At 34.7% G+C, this 17,290-nt stretch overlaps 3 protein-coding genes across 5 annotated transcripts in view; 2 read left to right on the top strand and 1 right to left on the bottom strand.

The window, feature by feature from the left end:
* Mf (myofilin) overlaps positions 1–4,521 on the top strand; it is a 28,461-nt gene extending 23,940 nt beyond the window's left edge. The window contains exons 7-8 of one of the 2 annotated variants that reach the window (XM_076906954.1): positions 2,536–2,626; positions 4,219–4,521. In XM_076906954.1, the coding sequence (XP_076763069.1) occupies positions 2,536–2,618 (83 nt within the window). In that variant the 3' untranslated portion in view covers positions 2,619–2,626; positions 4,219–4,521. The remainder of the gene's footprint in view (positions 1–2,535; positions 2,627–4,218) is intronic. The other variant, XM_076906955.1, reaches the window with a different exon arrangement.
* Positions 1–17,290, top strand: part of LOC143430606 (circadian clock-controlled protein daywake) — a 210,144-nt gene that overhangs the window by 102,137 nt on the left and 90,717 nt on the right. The window lies entirely within an intron of this gene.
* Positions 7,681–16,735, bottom strand: LOC143430600 (serine/threonine-protein phosphatase PP1-beta catalytic subunit). Of its 2 annotated transcripts, XM_076906948.1 has the most exons (6): positions 16,577–16,687; positions 15,903–15,974; positions 12,846–13,333; positions 10,219–10,317; positions 9,900–10,139; positions 7,681–8,377 (listed from the first exon to the last, which is right to left on the bottom strand). In XM_076906948.1, exons 1-6 carry the CDS (start codon positions 16,626–16,628, stop codon positions 8,270–8,272), a joined length of 1,059 nt encoding a protein of 352 aa, XP_076763063.1. In that variant the 5' UTR covers positions 16,629–16,687; the 3' UTR covers positions 7,681–8,269. The 2 variants fall into 2 exon arrangements, with proteins under 2 accessions (XP_076763063.1, XP_076763065.1); XM_076906950.1 differs by lacking the exon at positions 15,903–15,974 and having other exon boundaries at positions 16,577–16,735.

Genomic DNA, 17,290 nt, shown 5'->3' on the forward strand with positions numbered 1-17,290 from the left:
ATAAAATACTGAAAGTTAAAAAGTTCTATTTAAAAGGATTGATTCGTGATATATTTTTGTATTAATTATTTGTGGTTTATGAATATCGCATTATTAAAAAGAGTTCCTTTTCTTCCGTTTTTTCGTTAACACTTTATAGGCAGATTTATGGGTGTATTTTCTATCGTATTTTTCTTAACAAAATTTATGTAAATAACTGTAGATGCGCATTATCTCGGACAAGGAGCGAGAAACTATTACGAAAAAGGAATTCAAGATAGAATATGATTATATTAAATAATATTCTTTTTCTGCGACACTTTTCATCCACCAAAAGTAAGGTCAAGCTCGCGTAAGAAAATTGCAATAAGAGGCAAAAATATATCTAAATGTACAAGGTTGTTCGACGATTTGCACCGATCCGCTTTGAAAAGCAAATTCTACCTTGAAACCAAAATACAACGAGAAACGGTAGAATATAATGTCGTGGTTCGAAAGAACCGCGGAAAAATTGTTGCCAATTATCAGCTTTTTACAGTTACTGTTTTACGACGTTCGATCGAGTGCTCGATTATGCAACCCGCGTTACCGTGTGGAAATCACACTTGCGCACGTTTCGCGTTACCCGTAGGCAATTGTTTAGCGTCTGGCACGAGTGCAGAACCGATTGTTTCCTCGAGTGATCCGCGAAACTCGCGGCTGCTCGTGCCAGACACCACTTCCGAGCCAAATATTCCTTCCTCTTGGCTCGATTATTTAATGATCACGTCGCCGCGTCGCGCTCTATTAAAATCATATTATTCAACGCTGCGAGTGGCATCGCTGCTCGTGAGCTGAACGATCGACGTGCCACGCGTAACGTACATTATTTGGCGCGAGATTACGATATTCTTTCGCAGATGATTGAAAGTTGCGCGTGTTATGCAAGTTGGAAATTTCATGACCGTACAATTTTGTCTGTTTTTCGCAAAGAGTTCAGAATTTTTAGGAGAAAGATGAAGCTACTAGGTGATGCGCAGATAGCGACGATATTGATAAAAAATGTTTACTTTTTAAATAATTCGAACGAGAGTTTCGTAGTTTTTCCGAACTGCGTAAGAAAAACAAAATATTACTTCAATCCAAAATATTAGCTAAGCTAAACGCATTGATAAAAGAATAAAAAATACCTTAGAAATTTGTACTGAGACAAAAGTTAGTTTCGATTTCAGTTTTCCCCCCGTTATTGATTAACACGAAGAATATTTATTCCGATATTTGATAACTATACATATATCCCGGGATAACAAATTTTAGTTTCGGACTGTACACTTTGCCCCAGATTCTATAAAGTTTCAACAAAATCAATGATTCAAAGTTTTTAAATTGCTTCTCCAAAAATTTAATAATCATTTTTGTTTTTTTTCAATTATTTATTTGAATTAAATTGTCTCCGTTATTCTAACTTATTCAAAAGTACAATCACTATAAATAACCACATGTAGTGCATTTAATGCCACGCGTATCCCTGTAACTTACACGAGTATGCAAAGATCAATGGAAAACAGTTTTAAGATGGCAATCTGATGTTTATTTATAAAAACGCAAATCATACGGGCTGCTAAATAGCACAAAGCACGAACCTCGCCCGATATTACGGTCAGAGAGATTTTATATTGCATAATAAAAGGAGGAGCATCGTAGCATATGGTGGAACTACTACTTCCGGTACTTTGGCGACTCAAATGTCACCGTAATAATACCACCGTCAAAGAATAAGCATTTTCTTTGTCCACTCCATACATTATTCTATCAATTTTCTTCAATAACGTAGCAATTTTGTTTCAAATCATTTTGAAAGCAACGTCGTTCTTTAAATAATTCAGTAACTTTCTATTACTTTTCAACGCGTTTTCGTTATCACTTTAATTCGTGTCTGATTTGTTCTGTTGGGTTACAGATAATCGACTATTATTTCCATTTGTGCTATAATCTTTTTTTATCATATATCTAAATTGGTGAAGAATGAAAAAGAAATTGTTTAGAATAGAACGATTAAGGTATTTTTTATTTTTTCTATCTCGGTGAATCTAAAGTGATACAGACAATAACAGAACTATGCGAATGTCAGTTGTACATGTAACTGCAACTTTAAAATCATCGAGAATAGTGTAATATGTACTCTCGTTCCGATGAGTGACAATCTTTGACAAGCTTGCAAACAAGCTTGACCTTGGTACGAAGTCCTTCTTTCGGCTGTCGTCCATCTGCTAGATTATTTTCCCAACAGTGGATCACCGTGCATGTACGCCTCGATCGACCGGCATTTCTGTTAAAACTGTAATATCTATTCGAACGCGAATTATTCCAATTAAATTGTATCGAAAATCGGTTACTAACCTATTTCGATGAAAAAAGAGATAGTCATGAGTCGAGTTGCCTTCGAGAAATGAATACGAAAAGATTACGAAGGAAATATTGGAAAAAAAGAGAAAAAGACGAAATGGAAAAATATATTCCCACATCTCAAAGTGATCGAAAGTGATGTACAACTCGAATATATCTGTTGTATTTCAGGATCGTTATACTACTATTATTCGCAGCCGGTTCCACGATTTCACTTTACAAGCCCGTGGTACAATAAACGTACCACATATTAAGAACAAAAGTGAGCGATAAGATTAGAATGTGGCCAAGTGTTTTGCCTCCCTTTATTGTCACCCCTTCACTCTGTTTAATTCTGTGAACAAATAATCAGGAGGAACCGATCACTGCATACCGCTGTACATATTTCTGGCTACGACGAGGTGTATTTATCAATTAACACGCTGCTAGCAGCTAAACGTAACAAACGTAACACGGCAACAATAAAACAAAAAAAAAGGAATGAAGTCGTTTTCTAGTTTAGAGAAAAATAAAACGTTACGTAGCTCGTGTTATCTGAACTGTTCGAACGATCATAAACTACTTACCATTTAAAAGTCGAAACAATCATCCATTTAAGTAACGAAGAATTGTTGCCACAAATTTTGTCTGTATTCTGTAAGTGATTTATGTGCCTGGATTTACAATGCCCCTTCTATTACATTTTTTTTCTTTTTTTTTCTTTTTTAGTTAGAACTCGATCTTCTCTATGTACATTTTATTTGATTAATATTAGGGATCCCATGCGTTACGATTTTTCTGGGACAATTTTTTGGTCTTTCTCTTTCCATTTTACTCCAGTGCCATGTTTTGAGAAAATGCCAAAGTTTCTAAAATGTCTATGTTTGTTTGTTTTATTTGTCGAAGGTCTTATATTTTATAAAATAATTCTTCGTTCACACGCTGAATTATTTGGAAAAAAAAACAGTCGAGTTATGTGGATTTAAAATATTCTGAATTCACGGTAATTTGCGTATCAACAAACTGTAGAAAAATCTGCTTTTAATTTCATTCCTTTGGATTTTTTAGTTGAAAAGAGGATTTTAACAACTGGATGGCTATAATTAAATGATTATGTTTAGTCAGACATTGCACAACTTCATACTTCTTATCATTTTATACGTATGTTACATTGAAAAATTTAATTTATCAAATAACAACACTACACGTTCAACGGTTAATTCATTTTTCTTCAAATAATTAGCATCACTTTCATAATTGCACCACATAAAAACTGTTTTCTTTTTCTGTAAATACGTCCCAGTTTTCTATTTAAAAGATATGGAATCCCTACTAATACGTATACGAATATACAATGTGTACATATCGACCGAAGAGCTATTCGTATCCTGCAAACAGAAACTCTCGGAATACAAAAGAACTCTTGTTTCAAGTTGTCGAGGAGTTACTTGCATATCGTTCGCGGCCACAGATCCGTCGGTGGTTTGTGTTTGCAGACAACATTCGGATTTCATAACACAATAGCTTTAGATGCCACGCGAGATATCGACGGACACCGGAAACACGATCCGTGTCGAACACTTATTTTTGTGTTCGTGTAAAGATTCTCCTATCCTTTGTTGAAAGTACTCCAATTCTTACTGTACGTACACCTATTGTGCCCTAGTGTTAACGCGTTTCGAGAGTTCGAAAGAAGTTTACTTAAACGTAAAATGTTCCTAGATAATAAAAATAATTTGATAAACGTGCCAGGAAACGTAATAATTTCAAACTGATTATTCGATTGGTACAATTAGAACTCTCGAAGCTAATTTAATCTTGTTTTATTTATCGATTAATCCTTTGTGTCTGATCGGTGAATCGATCTTTTTGCAGCTCACGTCTACTGATGACTATGTCCGCCCCGCATGGAACGCGTGATACGAAAAAAAAACCGACGAGAAAAGTCAAATAAAATTACGAAAAAAGATAACAAAAAAAAAAGATGCGAAAGAATATTTACATCGTACCCTATGCAACCATCCGTCACCTATTGCCTGATTATTTCTCTTCTCACAGTGCGTATCATCGTCCACGGAGTTCTATTATTTATTAACGTTTCACGTCACCATGGTTTATTGTACTATTCGTTCGTGTTGTCTACGAATAAAATAAACACTGCCCAAATTTTACTACAAATCTTCTTTTTTTCGAAAACGTATATATACGACGTACGTGCGATCTTATCGCTCTCTACCTCTTATCTCTTTTAACCCTCTACTGCCCGGTAAGCTCACATTTTCAATCTTATACCTAGGGCTTGCAAACCTGGTTAACGGATTTTTTGTTCAAATTTACCTGACCATAGCACCTGGTTCTTCCGATCGACGGTAATTTCTATACCAAATATGACCGGTGGACGCATTAGTTCGCCTTAAATATTATTTCATGCTACTTTTCTATTCTTTTCGCATAATGAAATATTAATTATAAAATTAGTTTAAAGTTAGTTTTCTTTGTATAATTCTTAAATAAAAAATAGTTCTAATTGTTACATTTTCTCTTGAATATATTTTTATTTATTTTCCTTGCTTTGTAGCCTTGTATGTTCTAGGTAAATTTTATTGTATATTTAAAGTAATAGTCTTATTTTTATGTTTTATTAAAAAACGCGACTGAAAATCATAAGTGAAAACCCGAAAACCAGGTTTTTGCAAACTCTACCTATACCAGCCGATTAGATTCTCATTGCACGTACGTATTACGAATACTTAAAAGAATAAAATTTGCTACGGGCAGTAGGGGATTAACTTTATCGACCGCATCTAAGAACATCTGTACTGCCCTTCTTAGCTTAATGGTTTTACGTAAATTAACCAGCGAAACAACTTGGGTGTAACAAGTGAAACATTCAAAGTGTACAGGACATTTTAACTTTGCTTGCAAAGACATTTTAGCTAAGAATGGCGGTGTAACTAGAACAACAGGTTTGTACAACAATATGCATGTTTATTATCTGAAAGTTTTACATCTTTAGGATGTCATTGCCATTGGCGCGTTCTGCCGAAATTCGATCGATGTAACAATAAGACAGCCCATTTCACACAGGTCATTTCCACTCGATTTATAGTGATACACTTTATTTGTCTTCCATCCGGTAGAGCATCGTCGAATAGACGACCGATCAGCCGTTTACAAGTATAATATCTGCGTGCAGAATTTATGAATTTCAGACCAAAACGCGTATCTGTGGATCACAACCGCTTCTCCTACGCAATTCAACTTATACCGGAGGGGGGAAATAATTAGATAAAAGGATAAAATAGCGAACACTGTGAGGAGGAAAAGAAAACGGTTTTATGGCTGACATGGACCGCCGCGTAATTTCTTGTAGAGATTGCCTAAACGCCTATAGATATTTATATGTATAATAATCAGTCCGTAATAAATCGATTATAGAAGTTTCGTGAATACAGAAAAAAAATTCACAATCATTTATCCTCGCAGGTTAAATAACAATTCTTCTTTTTTTCTCTTCAAACAAACATAAATTACAAATATTCGTACAAACAAACACGCTAGCCGTATATTTTATCGTCTAACGATATATCAAAGTCGATTTATTTCACTTTCAGATAATACGTTGACAAATTCACGCTTTCTGACGACTGTAATTATGAATTACTCCGATGATGTGGCGCGGTCTAATGTACTTTTCGTTTTATAGTTTTTTTCTTTTTTTTTTGCATCTTTCACATAGCGTATCATTTTTCTTCTCGTTTTTTTTTTACTAAAGTACTCTTCGTAAACCCTCTTAGAGACACTTATTTCCTATGCACGTCGGCGATTTAAGTAAAATCATCGTTTCTGGTACTTTCTAAACTCATCTTTTAATACTACTCTTTACATTGCACAACTTAATAGAAGAAGAGAGTACTCGATACAAGGAACGTTCCACGCAACACTCCTTGGAAATGTCCAAAACTTTTTCGCGAAGTTTGAGTGAAAACTGTGTCGATTAAGAAAATATCAAGCATGGTCAAGTTGCACACGTTAGGGAAACGAAAGTGACGGAACGTCTGAAAGTGAAATACAATAGTACATACGAGAAGTATAATTGCATTTTAACGATTTGGTATTTCTGTAAATCATTTAAATAGTATATATATATATATATAATATATTTCATCTATTTCATCGCACGATTAAAACCTCTCAACGACTGAGATTCATCTTCTTACATTACAACCTCTTAATAAGTATATTTTGCATCTGAATTAATCGTCGAATTCTCATTAATCCCTTATCTGGTTCATTCGATCAAAGGCGATAATAATTAATCCACGTAGAATCACCGTCTTAAAAATACTGTTTCTCTGTTTGCTCTCTGACCTCTCGCTCACATCGAGAATAAATGACCTAACATCCCTACGATGTACCTTGGAACGTGCATGTCGATAGTTTTGGGAATACTGCGCAACTAATGATATCTAACAACTGTCCGTGGAGATGTGATCCGTGGCGAACGGAAATAAGAGAAAGAAAATGCGGAGTGAAACGAAGGGAAGTATTTATGTACACGATGCACGTCTTAGTAAACGATACCAATCGAAATTAGCTGCGCGAAGCGATGGCAATAATACAATAGATTGTAGAGGGTAATTAGGAATTAATTAGCGATGCCTAGTAATTACACTAAAACGTCCAACATGGAAGCAATAAATAGTCGAAATGAGAATATCGGAATATTCGTTTCAAACCGCTAATGGCAAAACTAGGACCACCCGTTGCATATAGTAGAATACTTATGACGCGTAAACGTAGGATGTTCCATAATATATGCGTGTATGGGTGCAAGTTTAGCGGTGGATCCAGCGCAGAGAAACAAGGAAAACAAAGTTCGTATAAACGTATCACTGATATGAACTTGAGAAATCTCTGCCAGATCGGAAAGTCTAAAACGAGAGATGTTTATAGATTTAGATAGATTTTTATAGATTATAAATTAATCAATTTTTTTTGGTCCTATCAGACGTCTGTATATTTATATGAACTTTCCCAGTTGTTCTTATACGCTGAATTTTGACCACCCAAGCTCTATTTACATATTATGAAACATCCTGTATAATCAACGCAGAAAATACACGGAAGTGATCCTTGTGGTTCAAATTTAATGCAACGAAGTGCGTTCGCATTTCAATTATTTATATTACTTATTTTATTAAGACGTGAGTCAAGGAAGAAATAAGTCTTATGTACACTTCCACTGGTGTCGTCCATTTTTAAACGCGGAATAATACCAAACGAAGAGCATTAGCCAAGTATGAATTGTTCTGTTTTTTTTTCTTTTCTGTTTGTTTTTGTTAAACGTTCCGTAACAAACACACTCAGGCGGGTCTCTATCCGTACACGGTTATCTTTTTTAATCACTAATCAGTCAACGTAGTAATAATAATAGTAATAATAATAATAATAATAGCAGTAATAATAATAATAATAATAATGATAATAATAATAATAATAATCATAATAATAATGATAATAATAATAATAATAAAAATAAAATTAATAGTAAAAATAATAGTACTAATATTAATAATAATTACTTTTAAAAATGCTAGATTTAAATCATACGCGAATAAAAGAAATTACAATAGCTCTTGTTTTCGTTTGTTAAAGTCTTTAACGATCACAAATAATTCCCGGACGACCAAACATCACTACCGTGTGTCTCAACCCGTTCGTTCCTGTTCTTTTTTTGTTTTGTTTTGTTTTGTTTTATCTATTCGTCTGTTTTTTTTTCCATTTTTTTGGCATAACTGCTAGTTTAGTGATACAGAACATATCGTATAATCGTTATGCTCTCTTAATGTTCACGTCTTAATAGAAATTTTGTCGCCTTGTCGACGAGCTTCCTTAATTGTAGGAAAAGCCGAGTACAAGGCTGTCATTTCTTTTTGGCTGGATTCCTTTGTGGTGTCGATGGTCTCGTCGCTTGACCCGTATTCAAACTTAAGTACTGGTATTTAGCTTTCTTCTCTGACGGTTTCAATATCTGCACGTACATCACAATTATAACAGAAAAGTGGAAAACAAAAATTGTATGTGCGACAGCTACATTATGCGAGGTGTTCCAGGACCTTTCTTCATAATGATCTCCATGCGTCGCATAGATTGCAACTTACTCGTATGCCGTTAACCTTTAGAGAGCAGAAAAGCCATGCGATTTGAAAAGTAACACTTAAATTTAAAAAACAAACAACATAGGTGAACAAATCACGACCATCTTCATTTTTCTTTTTTTTTTTATTTTAATTTTATGCTTTTTCATGGAACAGCACACTGCTGTTTCTGTTCGCCAAAGCTTGCTCATTGTGAAAGAAATCCTTAACGAAAAAGCAATTTAAGATATTTTTATAAATTTCATTAAATAGGGTCAAGTTATTTCCGAGATTCTTTTTTAGGAAATTCACTGGGAACACCTGTATATTAGTATTTCTTCAGTGCATATGTATACATTTATACGTAAAAATACTCTCATGCATACAGAGTGTCCTACTTGAAAATTTGCATGCGATTAATATTGAACGAATTCGCATTAAAACTTTCCCAATCCTTAATCGCTATGCAATTTGAGACAAAGGGAATTTAAATAAAAAAATGTACTCCGAGTTTTTATTAGATTTCGAGATATTAGCAAAACGCGGACGTCCGTTTTAATAAATAATAAAATGTAATTAATTTTATGTGAGAAACCTTACAGATACCAAACCAACTAATATCAGCGAAAATAACGTCTGTATAGAGAGAAGGTTAGTCAAAAGTTTTTTGTTAATATCTTGGAAACTAATAAAAATTTGAAAACCAAATCTTTTATTTGAATCGAAACCAGTCATATTGAACGGCAAGCAGTTCTCAAACGGTTATAGGAAAAATCCATTTATAGTAATCGAAACTGCGATTGTTGTGCTGTATCAATCGTCGACTCTCCAAAGGTTAACCTTCATACACTGTACAAACTAGAATTTCTTGTTATCTTACCTTTCACCAACAAGAAGTCGTGACTGCCTACAAACCTGCGACAAGGTAATTCAAACTATTGGATTTTACGAAAACCATCTCTATTCGCGTGAGAAGAATCACATACAAATTCCCGGTCTGCTGCGGAGTTAAAATATTACAAGAAAAATGGAAACACAAGACGGATCGATTCTTTGCTCTGATACTCGAGATTCAACGCTAAGCTTATAAAACATTGAATCTGGTACATTTGTTGCACTCTCCGTATAGAGTAAGAAATTAAAAAATGATGTAATACATTTGGCAATATTTAAAATGAAGAACCCACAGGCGTTTAAGACAGAGAAATGAAATATAAAATGAATACAATACCGTTCGATTTCTCTTTCGAGCAGATTGCGAATCATATTTCTGTGCCAACTTTTAAAACGTGTAATATACTTTACTTTCCCCTTACGTTTTCCTCCTAGACGAGGAGCTCGTTGACACCGTTTGATGATAAAATCCTGGAACACCTTCTACGTTACCCTTATACTCTATATAGATAATAGCAATACCTGAAAACTGCACATTAGAGTCTCATCAACGCTCATCATCCCTCCGGCATTGTCGAACTCCCCGCAATAATTCGGCGCGGAGAACAGCGTAACCAGCTGCCGCTTCGCAAAGAACTCGTAGCCATCTTCGACTACTTGATGCGCCCTGCATATCAAATCCATATCGTGGCGATTCAAGAACTTCGAGACCACGTCTGGCCCGAATGTGAAAGATACGCCTCTGTCGTTCTCGCCCCATCCCTGCACAACACGATAAACGACGTGCAATCGTACATTCCACCAATTGGATACCTGGAAATTACTGAAATGATCGTAATACCTGGACTTCTTTGTCTGGATCTGACCATAACAAGTCGCAGAGAAGGCCAGTGTCAGGTACATCTGTCGGGCGCATAATTCTTTTGATTTGCTCCATGTTCTGTTGGACAAAAGAAACAATTCGGATATTTCTCACTGTCAGTCGTGAAGGCAAAGCGTCTATGTAAAGCTATGATGTTAAATAATCTCATGTATTTAAAAAGAAATAGAAACGTTAATAAGATGTTATTTTAAGGAAACGTTGGTTGAAATATAAATTTTATAGAAGCGATAACGAATCGGTAGTTTGCTAAACAACTGGAAAGATTAAAATATGTGAATGTTTTACGAGTGATAAAACCGTATAATTATAAACATTAAATAATTAAAGGTCTAAAGTAGTTTTTAAAGAAGCGTTCCGAACGATTAGTTTTTTATGAATGAGAACCAATCGATAATTTATCTCGACAAGATATTAGTCTTTTAACATTTTAATAGGGATGAAACTTTTAATATTTATCCGTCTTACGTTGAGTATAAATAGGAAATCAATATATCGTGTTAAATTTTCTTACACGAACTAACATGCTTACTTGCGAAGTAAGGTTTTAACGTAAAAGTGAAACGTTCAAAAGCTTCAGAAGAAACTTGATTCGAACCAAATATTTGATTACAATTACCACAGAATTGCGTCGATCAATTGAATTTCTATTTTTCCATCAGAAATTCATTTATCGTTATTTGTCGTTACAGCTGACAACACAAAGCAATTAAAAATTTTGTGTAAACAATTAATAATTGCGTTTCAAAACTCATTCTCAGTCATTCAAAATTTCATTCTAAATACTACAATTTGTTTTCATCTTTCTACCATTATATTTATTTTTATGTTACGTTTCAAATTCCAAAATATTTTGTAAACTCCATCTTACACTAAACAGTCTTCCTAATATCTTTGAAATAAAGAACGGATTATTTGACAATTTGAAAACTTGGCGAACTACTTTTGAAACCGCGTGATAAGTACAATTTGATACGCATACTATATAAATTCGCCAATGTTATTTAATTTCTTACGATTTTAGTGCGATACTGTTACAAAAACGATATCCTCTTTCACATACTTTATCTCCTAACGAGTGTCGAGAACGTTTTTTTTCTTTTTATTAACTGTATAATCTTCCTTTATTCTTGACAATCTTTAAAGTCGCGATTAATCTTGTAAAAATAGTTATATAAACATGCAACGATTATAGATAAAGATAAACGTGCAGTTATATAAACATAGAGATGTCACATATTTCTTCACAACTATCAAGTTTTTGAAAAACTTGCGAAAAAAAAGAAAACACTAGAACAGTGAGTTCTGTTGTGCTGATAGTTTAGCCCATTATAATTGTTACTCTCCTCAAAAAAGCATGTTTAAAAATATATTGATAGTCTATCCGTGAATAATTGAATATCAATAATTGAAACCATAATAGTGTCTATTAGGGAGAGTCGATTAGAGTAGCCATTCACATTATTACGAACAAATTACACAGTTAGAATTTATCCTCTTTGCGTCTTTTTGTGTTTTATTTTATCAAACAGACGCTGCGAGTGATTCAATGGCAAAAAAAAATGAGTTAACCCAGAAAACAGCACCGCATTGCTAAACGAGTTAGTATTTAATGTGGCAGAGTTAGCGTCACATGTAGTAAGACCATACATAATCCTCCATAATAGAAATTTTGTTTGTTGGCAAAATAAAAATAATTACATTCGACTATGATTTCTCAGATTGATATAAAAGCTGTAGACTAGCGATTGCTATAAATAACTTTCTTGATAAGCTAACTGTACAATGATAAAATATACCAACTAAAAATATTAAAAATACTATTAAAAACACCTGATTTTTAATACCATTATCTGAAAAATATTTCCAAATTATACACGAACTTTTTTCACTCAAACATTAAGTTATTCAATTATTTAAAGCATAGTTTCTATTGTATAATACACTTACGAGCAGCTAAATTGACTCAACCATTCAGGTACACACATGAAGTAAATTTTTTCAGAAATGTTGCAGCCAATGGACACAAAAAACATATTAGTATTTAACTTTAAACCAACATCGTAAAAATTGTTCCGCTATTTTTTAAATTCTGACCTGAATTTCAATGAACAAAAAAACTAAAATATCGTTTTTTTTTAAACGATGTTTTTGTTAAAATTGACATTGAAAATTTATATAATTTATTAAATTTCAATACTTGATATTACCTCACCCTTAACTTAAAGGATATTTTAGCTTTTTTTGTTCTTTGGAATTCAGGTCACATAATATAAAAAACATCGGATCAATTTTTACAATGTTGGTATCAATTTAAAGATAAATACCAGATAATTAAAAACTAATATGTTCTTTGTCCATTGGCAGCAACAGTTTTTGAAAAACTTTACTTTATATGCTTACCTGGAGGGTTGAGTCGATTTAGTTGCTCGTAAGTGTAATACAAGTGATAAAACAATCTACAATAGTAAGATAAATATGACGCCGTAGAAGATAAAGAACATTTGAATATCGACAAATTTGATTCCCGGTAATTCTCCAAGGAAATTAGAAGCATTGTTAAACGCATCTATAACAATAAACATCACCTGAAGATCCGGGCTGAGTCCTCCATGACAACAGAATATTTTCTCGTCGATGATCGCGGCGATTGGTAAACAGTTGAAGCAATCCGTGAACGTTTTCCATAGCTTAATGTTGTACCGTCTCTTGCACTCGTCGTAGAAACCGTATATCCTGTTTATGCTCGCACACTCGTGGTTCCCGCGCAGCAGGAAGAAGTTCTCCGGGTACTTGATCTTGTACGCGAGCAATAAACATATCGTCTCTAACGATTGCTTGCCCCTGTCCACGTAATCGCCCAGGAACAAGTAGTTCGCCTCTGGCGGGAAACCGCCATACTCGAAAAGTCGTAATAAGTCGGTGTACTGGCCGTGGATATCACCGCAGATTTTAAGTGGCGCCTCCAGCTCGAGCAGGATCGGCTGCTGAAGGAAAATCTCCCGTGACTTGAGGCAAAGGCCGCGCACCTCGCCCTCCGACATTAACACGGTCTTTCCTGGCCGGCATCCTCGGACTGCGCCCAAAAATTTGCATATTTAAATGCATTTCCCGCTAGTTTTCAGTCAGGGGGGAGGTCAGTGTAAGGGGGGGGGGGCGGGGGGGGGGGGGGGGGGAGTAAGGTCGGCGACGCATCACGGAGAGGCATCGGAGTGTTGTTTGTCACACACATACATCGAGCATAACTTCTACGCTGGAGCATGAAGGTGTATTTCAATGCCGAAAAACCGATTTCCAAAGGAGGCAAGGGTAGAAAGATTACACGCGGATCTTATGGTTCTGTTTTACCATTACGGTTATTTAAGAGAACTTCTTCCGAATTAGTTGCACATGTAAATATACGATCGGACCGATTTCGAGGGATCAACTAACTAACTAACACTAGTTGGACAAAGTTCGTTACTCATACGTTACATTTCATATTTAATTATTATTTTTAGTTGAACAATTTGAGCATAAAAGCAACAATAAAAAATTGAGCTAAGTAAGAGAATTGTTTATCTAAGTCATTTGGAAGAACTGCGTGTAGGTAGGTATTTGTATGATGCAATAGTCGAGAATAGAAAATGTTATCGCACACCGTAGTTATAATGCTTCGAAAGGGATTAAGTGGCTCTGAGTACGAACAATGTCGCACAAGGCGTAAACTTGCGGAATAGTCGAAAACAAATGCACGAAGCCAGCTAGCTGGTGGTCACGTGTAGACACATCGCTGATCGTGGTATAGCTATGTACAAATATATATGTATAGACGGCGCAAAAACACGTACAAAGAAATGATCACGGAACAAGCAAAGAAACGTGAAATTTTATCCGCAGATTATATTCTTTGGAACTTTGTATCAGTGTCGCGTGAATTATTTATAGCTGTAAAGGAATTCATGGTGTGTTTAAACTGGGCCGATGGTGATTATTGGAAAACTGCGTATCAGCAAGGTCACGTCAACGAGTAATCTAAGCACCATCGTTAATGGCGGGGAGAGAAGAGAAAAAAGTTCCTGTACCATAAGTAGAGTAGAGATTTCGGAAAACGGGAAAACGTCGAAAATAACGTCTATTAATATTCCAGTTATTTACAGAAACTGGGCGTACGATGGAAAAATCGTAGTCTTCGTCATCGTTATATTTGATCACTCACGTCTAAATTAATCTTTAAGATACGATTAGAAATTTATTTGAGAATATCAGTAATTTGCTTATTGCAATAGACATATTTGTAAAAAAAAATTATTTTTCGTCATAAAATACACGAAGATATTGTAGGGACACGCAGAAAAGATCGAAATGATTATTCTCCACCAAGCGTTTATATCATCATTCTAATTGCTAAAGATTTTCCAGCGATCCTAGAAAAAGATGAAACTTTTTATCGAATAGTAACAGACACATTTAACGCATGTTAATTCTTTCATAGATAACAAACGTATTATTTATAATACTTGTATGTCATAATTCAATAAACTCAGTGTCACAAGATACATTTATTGATTGTACACATTCAAAGAAACATATGCCAAAATAATATGAACATTGACACTAATAACATATTCACGAAGATACATCAAACAGTGCGGTGAGATCTTTAAAAAGAATGTGATTGTTATTCTTGTAAAAGATAGTTGATTCGCTAAAAGATTAATAGTAGGTATACACATATCGAGAATTTTATAGAAGCTCAGTCATGAATCGACACTGACAAGTGTTATATGTATGATGCATGCAAGTAAAACTAATCTGCATTCAAGCAAAATTTTGCGTGCAAATTGAATTATTACAAATTGTACCCTTTACGTAAATAGAATCTGTCGCTGAAAGAGCTCAATGCTTTCTTTGTATAGACATGGTCCCAAAAGCCAACAGATATCGTATTTTGATTTATATATATTATATTTTATTAAAAATTTCCAGCTTTGGAGCACAATCGTTATACTATTTGAGACATGGAGACATTTGCAATGAAACCATCATTATACTGTAATTTTCATAAACCGGCTATTGTGTTATATTTAAAGATTAGTTCTCGTGGAAACCAAAGTATATAATACAAATGTATATACTTATATAGCAAAAGAAAGTAGAAATCATACATTTCACGTGTCATAATATGTTAGATTAGCATTCTACACGCGTGATAAAAATATTTTATTAGAATTCTATACTAGAACGAAACCACTGTGCTCCCGTCACTCTCTTTCCTTCTTTTTGCTCCTCCAAAAGAATCTTACAAGAGAAAAGAACATAAGAGAAAACGCAAGAAAGTAGATTTATATGCGTGTACACTGAATGATACCAGAAAAGCTGATGGGACATTATCATTATAATGATATAGTTCACTGAGAACGAAGATGATATCTTGGGAGAACTTCGATGTTGCAGGTGGCACAAGACTATGTATGTATATCTAGCTTCTACATCATTTTACATTGTAAATCATAAGCAAAACGATGGCGAGGCGGTCAGACGCACGAGACGTTGAGGCAGGTAAAAAAAAAAAAAGTAGAAAGGAAAAAAAGAAACAAAAAGACGCACTAAAGAACGGAGTAAAAGAGCTACATTTTGGGGTTGGTTTCCTTTTGGTTGCATACCGACAAAATCCGACGAGAAAATATCTTTTAGCTTGGCTTTCTTCTGAACCTGGTCTTTCTGCGTGTGGTATACTTTACCGCGACGAGTTCCGACATGTAGCATGAGAGAACAGAACAAACAAAAGAAAATAGTTTCGCCTTCTGAGGAAATGAAAGAAAAAGTACAGAATAAAAGTCCAAGAACGTCTGTCCCATGTCTAAGGAATTAGTGGCGACTGCAACACTGGAAGATCGATATCTTTTTCTTTTTTTTTCTTTTCTCTCTCTTTCTCTCTCTCACTCTCTCGCTCTCTCTCTCTCTCTTTCCACGGATCGTAAATTAAGACGAATTTTCGACAAAAGAGGATACACGAGGAAAATCGTATTCGTAATAATTATTAAAACGCACAGATATATCAGATGTCATAAAGTAGATCGCGCACGATTTTAATCTTCCTTCGGCTGAAAAGAAACGTGTGTGTGTATATATATATATATACATATCTATGTATATATTATACATATACATATATATATATATACTCGTACGCGGCGCGACTTCGCTAGACGAGTTTTCCACTGGACATTGAACGAATAAATACTCTCGACTGAATTGTACACCAAACCGAAGACGACGTTACCGAGAACAACTTCACACTTTCTTTTCACGTGGGGCTCCCTTTTTTATCACGTACCTTCCAACAATCTTTGTATCAGGTTGTCGACGTTCAACTCGACTTCCGCCATTTTTTCTTGCCACTGACTGACTGACTGACCCGATGTTTGCAGACCAGACGATACGTTTGTGTACGCATTTAACTGTATATAGGTAGAACTCTCGTCGATTCTCACGTACCCGTACGCGCGTGTGTGTGTGTGCACTTGCGTGCGCGGATGCTGTTATCGACTGTCGGTCCTACATAAATAATGGATGTAAGAATATCGCAAATCTAGTTTTATCGTTCCTAAATATTACTTTCAGAGATAAAGTCATCGATTTCGATGTATCCAATTTTAAACCGCAGTCCATTTTACTCAACATATGTATATTTGAACAACAATAATACGTCTTACGTAACGTAAAATTTGTATTCTTTCGATGCAAATGAGTGCGTATACATAGTATTTAATTTACATATCGCAAGAATGTTTATAATTCAGTCTTTGTCATTGGATTTGTAAATTTTCCGGAGCTTTGCAACTTTAATAGGTGACAGACAACTAGTAATCTTGTTCAAAGTACGATCAAATTAGCATTTGTACATTCTATTGTATAACAGCTACATGTAGACATTATTCATAATAAATATCTGTAATACGATGTCGTAGCTTTGTGTATGTAGTTAATCTATTGAGATGATTGTTAAAGAAGACTGAAACGCGCGCTTAACGTACTTACGGCATCGATG

Source organism: Xylocopa sonorina, chromosome 15, assembly GCF_050948175.1.
Source record: "Xylocopa sonorina isolate GNS202 chromosome 15, iyXylSono1_principal, whole genome shotgun sequence".
Taxonomy (NCBI): domain Eukaryota; kingdom Metazoa; phylum Arthropoda; class Insecta; order Hymenoptera; family Apidae; genus Xylocopa; species Xylocopa sonorina.

Bases quoted from the DNA above. Each gene is read 5' to 3' on its own strand.
- LOC143430600 (XM_076906948.1), bottom strand. From the start codon at position 16,628: ATGGCGGAAGTCGAGTTGAACGTCGACAACCTGATACAAAGATTGTTG. The intron at 15,975-16,576 runs GTACGTGATAAA...GTCGCGGTAAAG, and splicing joins GATACAAAGATTGTTGGAAG to TATACCACACGCAGAAAGAC. The intron at 10,140-10,218 runs GTATTACGATCA...CGTGTTGTGCAG, and splicing joins ATCCAGACAAAGAAGTCCAG to GGATGGGGCGAGAACGACAG.